Source organism: Lagenorhynchus albirostris, chromosome 5 (genome assembly GCF_949774975.1).
Source record: "Lagenorhynchus albirostris chromosome 5, mLagAlb1.1, whole genome shotgun sequence".
NCBI lineage: Eukaryota > Metazoa > Chordata > Mammalia > Artiodactyla > Delphinidae > Lagenorhynchus > Lagenorhynchus albirostris.
In genome coordinates this window covers 131,065,518-131,080,165 of record NC_083099.1, presented here as the reverse complement: position 1 = coordinate 131,080,165, position 14,648 = coordinate 131,065,518, and the positions used below count along the sequence as shown (strand labels likewise).

Sequence of the window (14,648 nt, the reverse complement as noted above, 5' to 3'; positions counted from 1 at the left end):
CACTGGTGCAGGTCCCGTCCCTATTCTTTTGTCTCTGTTTATTATTTTTTCTTTTGCCCTACCCCGGTACGTGGGGAGTTTCTTGCCTTTTGGGAGATCTGAGGTCTTCTGCCAGCGTTCAGTAGGTGTTCTGTAGGAGTTGTTCCATGTGTAGATGTATTTCTGGTGTATCTGTGGGGAGGAAGGTGATCTCCGCATCTTACTCTTCTGCCATCTTCTCATCCTCTATCCTCCTGTTTTTTTGAGTCAGACTAGAAAGAGGAGGGAAGCATCATAGGTGAGAGACCATATCTACTCCTGCATCAGTTACTGTGCAGCTAGTCTAGCCAGGTGCTCTGAAAACCTCACATTCCTCATCTAGCAAATGAGAGACTGAAGCCTGATGACTTTGAAGCTGCCTTCCATCTCTAAAAATTTTTCTGTTACGTGGATTTAAGTAATTACACATCTAATCCAAAGGGTCACTTTCATATTGCTCCATAAAAATGGAATATACATTTTTGACTTTGATAAATATGATGTATTCCAAGCTGCTGTTGAAGAAACATCTAATGAACATTTATAATATAAACATTATTTCACCAGAGAGAAAGGTGTCACTCAACAGATAATATAATAATTACCAGTAAATTCAATAATAAGAAGTGCTTCTCCTTGTTCTTGCCTTCTGGATCTTATAAAGAAACTATGAAATTTGCATGTCTTGCTTAGGATGTCCCGTTTCATAAAGTATCAGTGATTTTAGTAGAAGTCTTGAAAATAATACCTGAACATTTATTTTAATTCAAGAAGTCATTATTAAAACCAGGATTCATGAACCATATTAAAGAGAGGTGGCTTAGATTAGAAGAAAATAGTAGGTCATCTGAAGTCCAAAGTGTTTTGCAAATGCTCTCCAAAGAACTGGCAAGGTGTTGGTGTTTTCTTCTGTGGTGGCTTAACACATGTATTTATACTTTTATTTATACTTTATACTCAGAGTGATTTTTTTTTTTTTCGGTACACGGGCCTCTCACTGCTGTGGCCTCTCCCATTGGGGAGCATAGGCTCCGGACGTGCAGGCTCAGCGGCCATGGCTCACGGGCCCAGCCGCTCCGCGGCACGTGGGATCTTCCCGGACCGGGGCACGAACACGTGTCCTCTGCATCGGCAGGCAGACTCTCAACTACTGCGCCACAAGGGAAGCCCCAGAGTGATTTTTAGACAAGAAGTTTTCAACTCTGTAATTAGCAATCCACAATGGAAATTTTGACACATAATTACAGCATTGCTTAGACAATAGTAATATGAGAAATACTAACGCTGAATGCAGTATTTCTTGGCACACCTCTGGCTACGTTCTTATTGGCTGAGAAACAATTATATATGACTAGTAAGTAATTCATACGTAGTATGAAGTGAATGCGAGTGTACGAGGGCAGCATGCATGTACAACAGGTACTTCTAGTTAAGCCACGTTCAGTCACTGCTGCCGGTTTGGACTAAAGTGTTCTTGGCAGTAACAGTGGAGAACATCATCAGAGATCGCTGAAGCCTCACAGAGGGCTCCCCGTTCTGGGACGTGAGCAGCTTCCCTTGCAGATTGGATCTGTGTTTAAAGCAGAGGCAATGACATTTAACCCGCTGCAAATCGCTGGACTGGTTCTTGGGTTCTTCGGCATGGTGGGGACTCTGGCCACAGCACTTCTGCCTCAGTGGAGAGTATCAGCTTTTGTTGGCAGCAACATTATTGTCTTTGAAAGGATCTGGGAAGGGCTCTGGATGAACTGCATCCGACAAGTCAAGGTTAGGTTGCAGTGCAAGTTCTACAATTCTTTGCTGGCTCTCCCATTTGACCTGGAAGCAGCCCGTGCCCTCATGTGTGTAGCTGTTGCCTTATCTCTGATTGCTCTGCTTATTGGCATCTCCGGCATGAAGAAGATTCAGTGCAAAGACTCTAACGAGAGGGTTAAAGCATATCTTCTGGGGACTTCTGGAGTCCTCTTTATCCTGACGGGCATCTTCGTTCTCATTCCGGTGTGCTGGACAGCCAATATCATCATCAGGGATTTCTACAACCCAGCCGTCCACATAGGTCAGAAACGAGAGCTGGGAGCGGCACTCTTCCTTGGCTGGGCAAGTACCGCTGTCCTCTTCATCGGAGGGGGTCTGCTTTGTGGGTACTGCTGTTGCAACAGAAAGAAGCAAAAGAACAGATATCCAGCCGCTGAGCATCCTGCGCCACACACAGATAAGCGACCACAGAATGGGACAGTGCTTAGTAAGACCTCCACCAGTTACGTCTAACACCTGCTTTTCACTCAAACTGTGGGTTATGATCAGTGTGTTTTATAGAGTCTTGCCAGAAACTGTAAGTACATCAGGCAGGAGAACTTGCTTTACGACTGTTTTTAAATTGAGATGAAAAGTTTAAAAGGCATATAGATTGTAGTCACCTGTGATAGGAATAAAAATGACTTGCTTTAGACATTCTGACCTCATGTGTATTAAATGCATTTACTATTACTGGACTCAAATAATAATCCCCGTTCCAATTTGTGTAATCTAAAATCAAGTATGTCCATAATCCTTAGTATAATGATAGACTCTTTTTTTGTCCACAACCATATATTATCTGTTAAGAAATCCGAATTCTATTGTAATTCATAAGCCCTAGCAATAAAACATATTCTAAAATATAACCTAACTTATTTTTTCTCCAAATTATTTCTTACACTAACATGGTAACAACTAAATTGATGACTTTTTTTCTTTTTAAAACAAGCTGCAAATAATAGACATCAAATAAGGACTTTTAATTGAATTTATCAAAATATGAAAATGTTTGTTCAGTGAAAAGAGTTGTTTCTCCTTTAGGAAACTCAAATGTACTAGAAATTAAACACTTTTAGGGAGAAGGAAGCTCTAATCTCTGTTAGGATATTTAAGAAGATGATTTTAAAGCATCTAACTTATACAAACTTGCTTAGAATTATATATTCAAATGAAAATAATTTATAAATGAAAAATAATATGCTCTCAGAACCTATGATGTGCACCTACAAGCAAACAGAATTATCTGTCTTGATAAGACACATCAACAGAATACTATGAACTCTCAATTCTCATCAACAGGAAATACAGTCCCAATTAGGGAATTGAGGTTTGGGTGTTGAAGGGACTGGTTTCTGTTCCTTGTTTTATTCTTTAGTCATTGCACAGGTCTACATACTCTAAGTAAAATGAAGAATCAAGGTCATGATTGAGGCAGTTAGTCAGGCCAGAGTAAGTACCTCCTTTTGTATTCTCTAATAAATAAATAGGTATGGATAAAGCATTTTGTTTTGCTTGAATTATATGCATTATTTTCTCAATTCTTCACTTCCCGTGTATTTAACATGCTAATATTGGGTCATAAGTGTGGGGCTTGGGGGAGATAGACAGACAAGTGTTTGTGGGGCAAGACCACCCCTATGCGATGCTTCTGAATATCTCCAGTGTCTTGTGAACCAATTAATGTTTATATATTTTAACTCTTCAAATTTTAACTCTTCAAATTTTAACTCTTCAAATATTGTGTTTATTTTATAATAAAGATGTATTTCATTTACAACATATAATTTCAGTGAAGAGATTAAATTTGTTCACCAAATATTTATTTTATGTCCATGTTTATTATAAAATAATAAAATAAAATAGTTACATATTTTCAATAATGTTGGTCTATTTCCCTGCAGGGTTAATTTGAAAATGAAGTTCTGTCCTCAAAAGATCATCTAATAACTCTGAAGCATTAAATCAGAGATAACTCAAGCCTAGATGTTAATGTCAAACCCTCATTCCATTCTACAAACCACCAGGAAGACTTCAATAAGGCAAACCCTTGGCAATATAAAACTGTATTTTAAAAATTAGTAATACATTAATGATATAGGCCAAATAAATGTAAATGTCTTCAAATAATAGCAATAAAAATAAGAAAACCAATAATTTAGATAGATTTTTTTCTAATATTGCTTTATTTTTCAGTCTTAATTGAGAAAGACCAAAATATTGGGCATGTTGAAAAGGAGTCATTTATCTTACACAAGCAAATACATAAGACATCAGGACAAGCAAGATATATGCTTAAGGGTTGTCATGCAATCATTTGTCTTACCCTTTGGCTCACTAGAAGAAGTAATTAGTATGGCAGGATGGGTTCCAGAATCTAAATGAGGCATGATATCCTGCTAGTCAGAGAATCAAAGAGTAAAATTGTGTAACTCTAGGTAGAGTCATAAAGTTACTAGAGACAACATTAGCTACTGAATATGGGGCAAAGTTTTAGGGACTAAGAATTCTTTTCCTTACCCTTTCATTAATCAGAGTATACTTTGGAAACAAAAACAAATTGTTCCTTCTCTCTGCTGCACTATTTTTCCTTCTACACCAAAAAAATTAATAATTTTCAATGAATTTCAAGGTGCATTGTAGATGTAAATATCACACCACAAACCCAGGTATGGAAGAAATGCATCTTCTTTTTTAAATCCAACTTAAATTCAACTTCTTGGGTGTTTTCCCATGTATTACACAGTTTTGGGGCTTAAGCAGCAGCTGAGTGGTAGGTTCAGGGGATCAGTCCATGATCATCACTCCATAGATGTACTGAGATGATGTCTATTATACCTGCCCACAAGGTCCCTTTAGGCTTCTCTGCTCGGTCGATTTTCTGTCATGCTTGGCAATCGTTTTTTGAGACTTTCTTGTTCTGGGCTGCTTGGATCGGTGGATTTCAACCCTGGCTGCATATTAATAGAATTGCCAGAGGAACTTTGAAAACTACCAAAGCAGCCAGTGTCCAGATGACCTATGACATCATTTCCCAGAGTCATGGCAGGAATCTGACCTCCTGACTTGGTTACCAGCTGTCTACAAGCAGTGGTAACGCAAATTTTGCCTTCTCCCATAGGAATTTTTTAAAAAATATCACCTCCACAAATCTCTTCCTCCATTGTCAAAAATTTTATACAGGGGCTTCCCTGGTGGCGCAGTAGTTGAGAGTCCACCTGCCGATGCAGGGGACACGGGTTCATGCCCCGGTCCAGGAAGATCCCATATACCGCGAAGTGGCTAGGCCCGTAAGCCATGGCCGCTGAGCCTATGCGTCTGGAGCCTGTGCTCCACAACAGGAGAGGCCACAACAGTGAGAGGCCCGCGTACAGCAAAAAAAAAAAAAAAAAAAAAAAAATTTATACAATTTCATAGACGCTTAGGCATTCAGAAGCAAAAATGCATAAATAAAGACTGAAACTTTTCTAGGCGATTTTGCTTTCAGTTTTGCTATCTACTCCCTATCTAGAGAACCAGTGAAATGCATTGCTAACTGCCCTCTGGAATGGGGACCAGAGAGAGGAGGGAAATATAATATTATCTAGCCACACGTGGTTAAAATGTTTTAAAAGATTAACCCTTTGTAGGTTACAAATTTAATTAAATGCACACTAATAATGCTTTTCTTTTGCAGAAAGATCTTGATACATTTAAAAATATTTTGTTGGGCTCACTTGCTCTCCGCAGCTACCACATACTGTAGACAGTGCAGAGAGCATTATCAACAGATTTTAACTAAGAGAACTGAAAATTACAAGGTTGTATGACTTGGCCAAAGTCATATACCAACACCGAGAAATCAAGAAGTCAGCCATACTAAGTAGAGACTTAATAAATATTTGAGGAATGATCAAGAAACTATATATGTCAGTAATAGTAATTTGAGATTTTAGCTAATATGAAGCTCCTCTTCCCACAGGGAAGAGATGAAACAATAGAACTCAGAAGTTTAAAGACAGTTCTTATTTTTTTAGTCTGAAAAGCCTAAATTCTGAGGAGACTCAGAATTTAGGCAAAGTATAAAATGGCTCAGTCAGAATCAGGTTTTTCTGAATCTTAAGATTATACAATTATTTCTTTGGATGAAGGTAAAATAAAAAGGAGCAGAGTTAAGAAGGTCTAGATTTCAGTGTGTTCCTGGGAAGAAACCTATGGACACTCCCTAGTTCAGTTCTTGGAGAGTGAGATGCAGAGAAATGACAAACTCTCAGATGGGTTTGAGAATTTAAGGACAGAAATGATCTGTGTCCTGTCCGAGGTGGAACAAAGAATGTTGACAGTTTTCCTCATGCACTCACAGTGTTGGGAGATAAGAAACATCTCTGTGATGTGTTTAGTCTGTCAGGCCAAGAGATAATCTTGCCATGTTTTCCACAGCTAGAACACTATGGGAACAGGAGAATATTTCCTACTCCCCTTAAAATGGAACAGAGCATTCCAAAAGTCCTGGTTGTTGGGATTAAGTGAGAACACAGCAGTAACACACATGGATGGACAAGGTGGGGGGGGGGAGGGCGTCCGTGGCCTGTTTGTCTTCAGATCTATTCCTTGCCTTCCTCTTCTCTAATCTGTATCCTAAGGATGCTGGTCCCTGCAGGTTGTGCAGTGGTACGCCAAGAGTGGGTGATGGCAGTTGTCCTCACCAGGTATAGGCAATAAGGGGTAACTCTATCTGTAGAGAATTTAAAAGCAATAATAAATCCACCTAAATATCAGATCTGTTCTTTATTATCTTTACATAAAGGCCTTTCTAAAAAAGTCAGTGATAAAGCACTCCTGCTCAGAAAGAAAAAAAATTGTGTTGGTCTAAGTCCTGCAAATCACTGTAGTTACTGTAGATGTAGAAAATAGACAGAGAGACAGATAGATGATAGATAGATAGATAGAGAGAGAGAGAGATAGATAGATGATAGATATATCCAGCAAAGAGCTGAATTGTGTCCCCTGCTAAAATTCATACATTAAAATCCTACCCCCAGTATCTCAGAATGTGACCATATTTGGAGATAAGGTCTTGAAAGAGATAAAGTTAAAATGAAGACATAAATGTGGGACCTTAATTCAATATGACTGGTGTTCTTAAAAGAAGAGGGTAGTTGGATACAGACAGAAGCAGAGGGAAGACAATATGAGACACAGGGAGACAACAGCCATCTACAACCACAGAGAGAGACCTGGATCAGAGCCTTCCTTCACAGCCTTCAGAAAGAACCAACTCTACTAACACCTCGATCTTGGACATCTAGCCTCCAGAACTATGAGAAAATAAGTTTGTGTTGTTTTAACCACCAGGTCCGTGGTATTTTGTTACAACAGCCTTAGCAAACTAGATAAATATAAATAGATGATAAATAGATGGTAGATAGATGATAGATAGAAAACCTACAGTGAGCCTTGACACATGGCTATATGTATTTGTTTCAAGAGAGGATTTTTCCTTACATTCAGCAAGGCCTTTTTTTCAAATCACCACTCTGTTTACTTGGTTTTATTGTTTTAATTTCTTTAACACAAATAAAAAACCCCAGTTGCTGTAAAATGACAAAATTAAAATAACTTGAGTTCTGTTTCTATGTCTTGACAGTGTCTCTGCTACAGAAATTGGAGACACACACTGTGTATACACTAGCTAGCTCCAATGAGTCTAACCTGTAATGAACTTACTGTGGTTTCTTCAGAGTTATGTCTGTAAAGAATACAGTGTCCATTAAAGGATAAATAATAAAAATGTGTTAATTTGAAGCTTATAACTGAAAACAATTTCTCTTACTGAGGAGGGGGTATAAGAAAAAATAATTTGTATCTGGGAGTGAGATAGGCCAGATAGATCACTGAGGCTGCCTTTTCCTGAGCTCCGTGCTCAGCTGCTGCCCACTAGACTTGGCCAATAAGAGGCACAGGTTAGAGACAGGAGGGCAGTAGTGGTCCACCCCTTTTCTCTTTGTGCGGGCAGATGCCTCCAGTGATGACTATGTCTTCTTGCCAGCTTTGTCAGAATGGGCCACTTGTAGATCCAGCTTCTGCCAATTGCATATCATCTCTTGGGTCCAACAATCATTGCTTTTCTTTTAATTCCCTCATCTTCAGGAAAACCGTAGTTTTCTGCTATTATTAGTGTCTGGGAGGCTCCATGGTCCTCTCCTTGGTCTTAAATCTCCCCATAACCTGCCTAACTATGTCACTCTATTAAATTCCACTAATTTAAAAATATAGAATGATTTCACTTTTCTTGGTTGGACCTGAGAGACACAACAACTGAAAATCATCTGAAATGGGACATCTCAGTCGAATCCAAGGTGAACAAATAAAGGTCATAAGTATCACATCAATGACTTGGCTTCACATGAGCTTGGCTTTACAGAACTTAGGTACAACTCTGAGAAAATGAGGGACCCTCACAGAATAAGATTAAGTTTGTATTCCATGGGAGTTTGCAACCAAAATTAAGTTCCATTTTTAAAAATATTTGCATGGCAAAACACATGGCACTTAGGAGACGACAAATGTTTGCTGAGAAAATGAATAAATGATGAATTAATAAAGGAAGAAAATAAGAAGCAAACCACAATATAAAGTACCTTATCAATCAATCAAAAGTTCAATTCCTAAATGGGTCTAGAGGAGTTTTGTGGTTTTGATACTCTTAGCAGGATAATTTCTTAGAAAATATTTGTTTAATGGACTTCCCATTAAAGAATTATTGCAGACAAAACAGGACACCAAGAAAATACATTTAAAATGGGCAAAAGTCTGAATTTAGACTACGATTTAGTAATGCTCAGAATTTACTGGTAGAAATGACTAGTAAAATATTCAGTAAGAAGCCAATCATAATATGGATAGGGCTATAGCAAAATGACTAAAACTTTTACCACAATAAAGATGTGTCAGACATTTTATCATGGCTGGTCTCCCTGTGGGATGAAGAATGCTTTCATCAGTTGAACAAAAACTCCCACACACTCTGAATAACAAGGTTGGCTCTGGATGTGGATTTGGCAGAAATGAATTTGTCAAATAGATTCTGGGGAAAAAAAGATAGGATATAATAAAGGAGATATGAAAGTATAAAAGACAGCTGATAATAAAGACAAGGCACAACTAGGAAACAGTGCAAACTAAAATAGGGGTGGGGTGGGAGGAAAGGCTATGGTGATTGGAAGGGGAGGGAAAATTTCAACTGGTACAGAAGGAAAAACAAAGGAACATTCAGCTTTACCAGGAGGAAAATAATTCTTAAAGCTGGCACTGAACCTGTGATGAAGATTCTCAGAAGCATTGGAGACACCACTGCTATTTATAAAGCCCTTTTCCATCCTCTCCCGGAGCTGATGATGAAATGGTTAGAACCATAGAATTGTAAGGTTGAAAAGGATCATGGAAGGAATGAAGGCCAAGACAGGTGAGCCTCTCTAGTTAACTCCTCTTCAATGTGGTCTGACCAAGGGCCACCCTACCTTCCATCAGTAAGTCTCCAGAACTAAACCTGCCTCCCTCAGGAAAAACCTGCCTCTCAACTTTCCACTCACCTTCTTTGCACCACCTCTTACTCCTTCTATTCCATCACCCTCAACTTGACCTACACCTGTCGGAGCACTGAGCTTCCATTCGTATTGCACTTTTCACCCCTTGCAATGTCTTCTGATTTGACTCTTCTGAAAACGTTGGGCTCTTGAAGATTGACAAAGATTTGTTTCAATAATCTTGTCATTTTTTTCCAATTTTTTTCTGACTTAATTTTTCTTAAACTATTGCTGAGAACTCTTTTCCTTAAGGTTTTTTTTTTTTTTTTTGCAGTACGTGGGCCTCTCACTGCTGTGGTCTCTCCCGTTGTGGAGCACAGGCTCCAGACACCCAGGCTCAGCGGCCATGGCTCACAGGCCCAGCCGCTCCGCAGCATGTGGGATCCTCCCGGACCGGGGCACGAACCCATGTCTCCTGCATCGGCAGGTGGACTCTCAACCACTGCGCCACCAGAGAAGCCCCTCCTTAAGGTTTTTTAAGATACACTGCTTTTGTATTCCTTCCCTAGATCCCACATGTATGTACTTCCTTTGAGAACTCATTCATCCCTGTTTTTGCAACTTCCAGTAAATGACAAATGGATTAGTAGAAAGAGCACTGGACAAGAAGATCTGAGTTTATAACATAGCTCTTCCATTCAAACTGAGCCTCAGTGTTTGCATCTACAGAATGTGGACAGTGAATAAATATTTTTTAACATGTACTCTATGCTTATAAGTAGACTAAAGGCACACACGCACACACACACACGCACACACACAATACATAATTCTTCTTATTTATTTTTATAGGTTAAAAAAAAAAACTGATGCTCAAAGAGGTTACATAACCTTTCCAAGGACATAACCAGGTCACTTTCCACACCCACATCAATGCATCTTGAAAGAGTATGCTTTCTTCCATACAGTGCGCTTCCTCCCCATCTCCCCACATAAGGAGGATAATAACCATCTTCTCTACCTAGAAAAGCTACTGAAAGGAGAAAATCGGGTCGTGCCTGTGAAAGCATTTTAATCATAAAGCATTATGTAAATGTAATACATAATTATTGTTATTATCTCCCAGCAGTCCAAGTCTTTAAGCTCTCTATAGTTCACTTGCTTTCTCTGCCCATAAAGTAACTAACTTGTCTGTCCTGTTGGCCTTAAACTTAGACAAACATAATTATCATTATGTTTTCCTAAGCTTCATATTTCTCCAATATTTTTTTCCTTCATAAGTATCACAACTTAATTTTTCCCTTAAAACATTGATGACTGCTACATTCTGTTTTTTTAGCTGCTGTGGTCCTGGAGTAATAATTAATAGCACCCTCTTTTTCTCTCAAAACTCCCAGTGTGGATGATTAATTATATGGTCACCTAAGATCTCTCAGGTGCCTCCTGCTATGGTCCCTATTGTCTCCATTCTTGCTCATTGTGTTTTAAAACCCTGTCCCTTCCCCATTTACATTCATTAATGCTAATCCAATTGCTACTTACTCAGCTTACTGAGATAGTCTTTCTTCTCTGCTCATGTCACGAATCTTTCTGTTCCATATTTCTGAAATACAGAAACAGATTCTCACCTCCAACCATGGCTATTATCATGCCACTTCCTTTATTAGAGCTCAAAGGCATTTAAATTTCTAATCCTAAACTTCACTGTTTACTTTCAATTATCCCTTATCTTCTTTACTTTTCTTTCCTCAGCTTTCTTTCTTTATAACTATGAATTACTACCTAGAGTACACACAACTGGGTTCAACCTGTCCCATATGTCATTAATCACAGATATGTTTGCTCCAAACCTGGAGCAGACTCTCTGTTGCTTTTGTAATCCATGCCTTCTCCATCTCTGTTTTGGTAGATTGCAAATGACCATTAACCATTTTAAGTTCCTTCTATTAAGAAGGAACTACTTCTCTGGAGTAGTAGCCCTCTGGAATGAGGGCTAACCTCATGACTAGCTCTCACCAAAAGAAAGGAAGTGACATTAAACAAATCTTGCATCTAGACCTCATGAGTCAGCTTTCAGCCTTGCTCTCTTGGAATGCTTCTACCATGTTATTAGTCCAGACCACCCTGATGGGGGATGAGAGGCCAGATAGAGAGAGAAGTCCAGCCTTCTGAGCCATCTCAGTAATTCCAACAATCCCAACTGAGGTCCATGAAATAGAAGCGAGACCAGTAGACCGTGTGGAGCAGAGAAGACCCATCCTGGCTGAGCCCAGCTCCAACTTCTGCCTGACAGAGTTTTGGACAAGTGATATTTGAAAGCCTCCCTTTACTTCATTCATTCTTTTCATATGACAATCTATATATCAATATAATATGTTTTGTTTTCTATCGTTCTTATCTCTTTTCATCAATAGGGATATCTTGGAAAATTTTAAAGATATATGTGTGCTTTGCATAAAAAAGATCTTACTTAATTTTTGCACCATCCACACAATTTAGGTGTTGCCATCTTTATTCTTTGGATAAGCACACCCATCACCAAGGACATTAAGCAACTTGAACAAAATCTGCCAATTCATAAATAGATCAAAATTTAAATGATTCATTTTGTTATTTCAATAGCGTATGCAATAAGTATAGCGTATGCAATAAGTATTTTTCATTAGATCCAATAGAGACCATAAGGTCTCCTGTACCATGGAGAAGTCACTCTAAGAAAACATGGAAACAAAATAAATCAAAAAAACAAATGCAATGCAATCCGTGATAACTGCCATTTGAAAAACAAAATTCTCTGGAAGTGAAGAGGAGAGGGATAATATGGATTAAGAGTGTGCATAAGCAGAAAACCCTTCTGGAAGAGACAGAAATTGAGACAGACCTTTGGGAGGAAGGAGATTCCCAGGGGTAAAAATAAGTGAAAGAAGGTTTGAAAAGATGTCAAAGTGGAGCTATAAATATAGAAACATCCTAGGTATGTCCAGGGAAATGTGAATCAGAATACAGACATACACAATAGGGAGCAATTTGAGATATATTTGGAAAAGTTAAGTGTTCAGCATATGGAAGACCTTGAAAACTAGGACAGAGTGTTCTTTATTTGTAATCTGTCAAAGGAACTTGCACAACAGAGTCATACTGTCACAACTGTTATTAGAAAGCTTCTCTCATTTTAATGGACTTTATTATGGTCTGCCTTATTAATTAGTAAGTTGGTCAAAGCCATTAAGATATTAACAAGAACTTAGTGCACACACACTATTCAAGGAACTGGGTTAGATGTCATGAGACATTTAAAAACAAAAGTATGGTGACCAACAGCAAACATCTGCTCTCAAGAAGTGCTCAGTCCTGTTAGGTCTCTAAAACATATCCTACAGTAAAACAACAGAACAAAATCAAAAAACCTGTCAATAAGAAAAGTTGTGACTTTCACTTAAGAACAATTTTTTGGATAAAATAAATGTTTGCATATATTTTTGATGGCCTGATCAAACTGTGAAACACTAAGAAACCCTTACTAGGAAACTCTGCTTCACTGGTGCAATTAAAAAAAAAAAAAAAAAACACAGGCTATGATTGTCCCATAAATTCTATGAAAATGAGCGTTTTCACATCTTCAGGTTCCTGTATTCTAGGCATTATCATCTGAGGGATTTTAGTGCCAGTTGTTACAAAGGCAGTGTGGTGACTAACTTTATGTGTCAACCTGATTGGGTCACAGAGTACCCAGATATTAGGCTAAACATTATTTCTGAGCGTATCTGTGAGGATGTTTCCAGATGAGATTAACATTTGAATTGGTGGGTTTAGTAAAGTAGATCTCACCTCCCCAAAGTGTGTGGGCATCATTCAGTTTATTTAGGTCTGAACTACAACTGAAAGTGGAGGAAGGAAGAATTTCTCTCTCTCTCTCTTTTGTTTTTTGTTTTTTTTTCTCCTTGACTATGGAGATGGGACATAGGTCTTCCACTTTTAGACTAGGATTCACACCGTCTGCCCTCCTGGTTCTCAGGCCTTCGGAGGACTTGGATGAAATTACGTCAACAACTCTCCTGGGTCTCTTGCTTGCAGACAGCAGATCGTGGGACTTAATTTCCATAATTTTGTGAGCCAATTTTTTATAAGTACATGTGAGAGAGAGAGATAAAGATATCTTAATGGTTCTGTTTCTCTCGAGAAGCCTAGCTAATACCTGCAGTCTTCTTACTTTCAGAGAACATTCTCCACAATCCCTACAACATGGGCTTAGGACAGGATACAGCAAGACATTTAGATCACATTAGATCTGGAAACTATCAGACAGATCTCCATCTCTAATTGTGGATTGATAGGATCTGCCTGCCCTTAAAGGAATTTCAAGTATCAGTGGGCTGATGAGGAGGTGTTTTGGGAAAATATGGAATACATCTACCCTCTAAAATTCTGAAATCTCCACTGTATGCCAATGTTTTCCTAAAATGACTGTATCAGAAACACCTGAGAAACTTGGTAAAAATGCACATTCCTGCACCCCTTCCCAGATGAACTTTATCAGATTATCTATAATGGAGCTCAGGATCTTCTATCTTATATACACCCCCATATCATCTTTTCCACATAGCTTAGAGTTTAAGAAATCAATAGGAATGGCAAGCCTGTGTTCTCCCTCACATTGTAATTACCTGTAAGCAAATGGAGTAGGTCTTACAAGTGTTGCCAAAAGTGTTATTCTAATTAAAAATCCACTCTGAATTTTAGGAGTTCCTTCGAGCTAGCCTTGTTTTTGCTTCCCCTTCCTATTGGTGGATTTGCTTTTGTATTTTTTTGTTTGTTTGTTTGTTTGTTTTTGCTGCACCATGCGACATGCAGGATCTTAGTTCCCTGACCAGGGATCAAACCTGTGTCCCCTGCAGTGGAAGCAGGGAGTGTTAACCAGTGGACCTCCAGGGAAGTCCCTATCTTTGTATTTCCCATGCCATCTCAAATGCAAAACTACACTCCAAATATCTTCAAAAATCACTTATGGCAACTAGTAGAGCAACTTTAAATGAATGTTTTTGTGTCTGCCCATAAAGACTGCTATTGCACCACTTCTGCTGGAGTTATTATAGCTTAACCAGCAGTCTGATTTAGAGGAGTGGTTTAAACATGCAGGACTTTGGGAAAGGAACTGTGACAATCACCCCTGGATTATGCCTGAACAGGACTGATCCTGGAATCTTGGCTGATTTGGGGGAGCTTGCCTACCGCAGAGCTGTGATTGTGCCCACATTTTGACTGCCAGTATGAGTCTGTGTTTTTATTGAATAAGAACCCCTGGAAGCTACTGGATAAAGAAATTTCCTTCCT

At 38.8% G+C, this 14,648-nt stretch overlaps 1 protein-coding gene across 1 annotated transcript; it reads left to right on the top strand.

Moving 5' to 3' along the window:
- Positions 1 to 1,460: 1,460 nt before the first annotated feature.
- On the top strand, positions 1,461 to 2,659 carry CLDN17 (claudin 17). Its single transcript, XM_060149426.1, has one exon. It carries the CDS (start codon positions 1,609 to 1,611, stop codon positions 2,284 to 2,286), a length of 678 nt encoding a protein of 225 aa, XP_060005409.1. The 5' UTR covers positions 1,461 to 1,608; the 3' UTR covers positions 2,287 to 2,659.
- Positions 2,660 to 14,648: the final 11,989 nt, after the last annotated feature.

Excerpts from the sequence above, each read along its gene's own strand:
- CLDN17 (XM_060149426.1), top strand. The coding sequence starts at position 1,609 with ATGACATTTAACCCGCTGCAAATCGCTGGACTGGTTCTTGGGTTCTTC.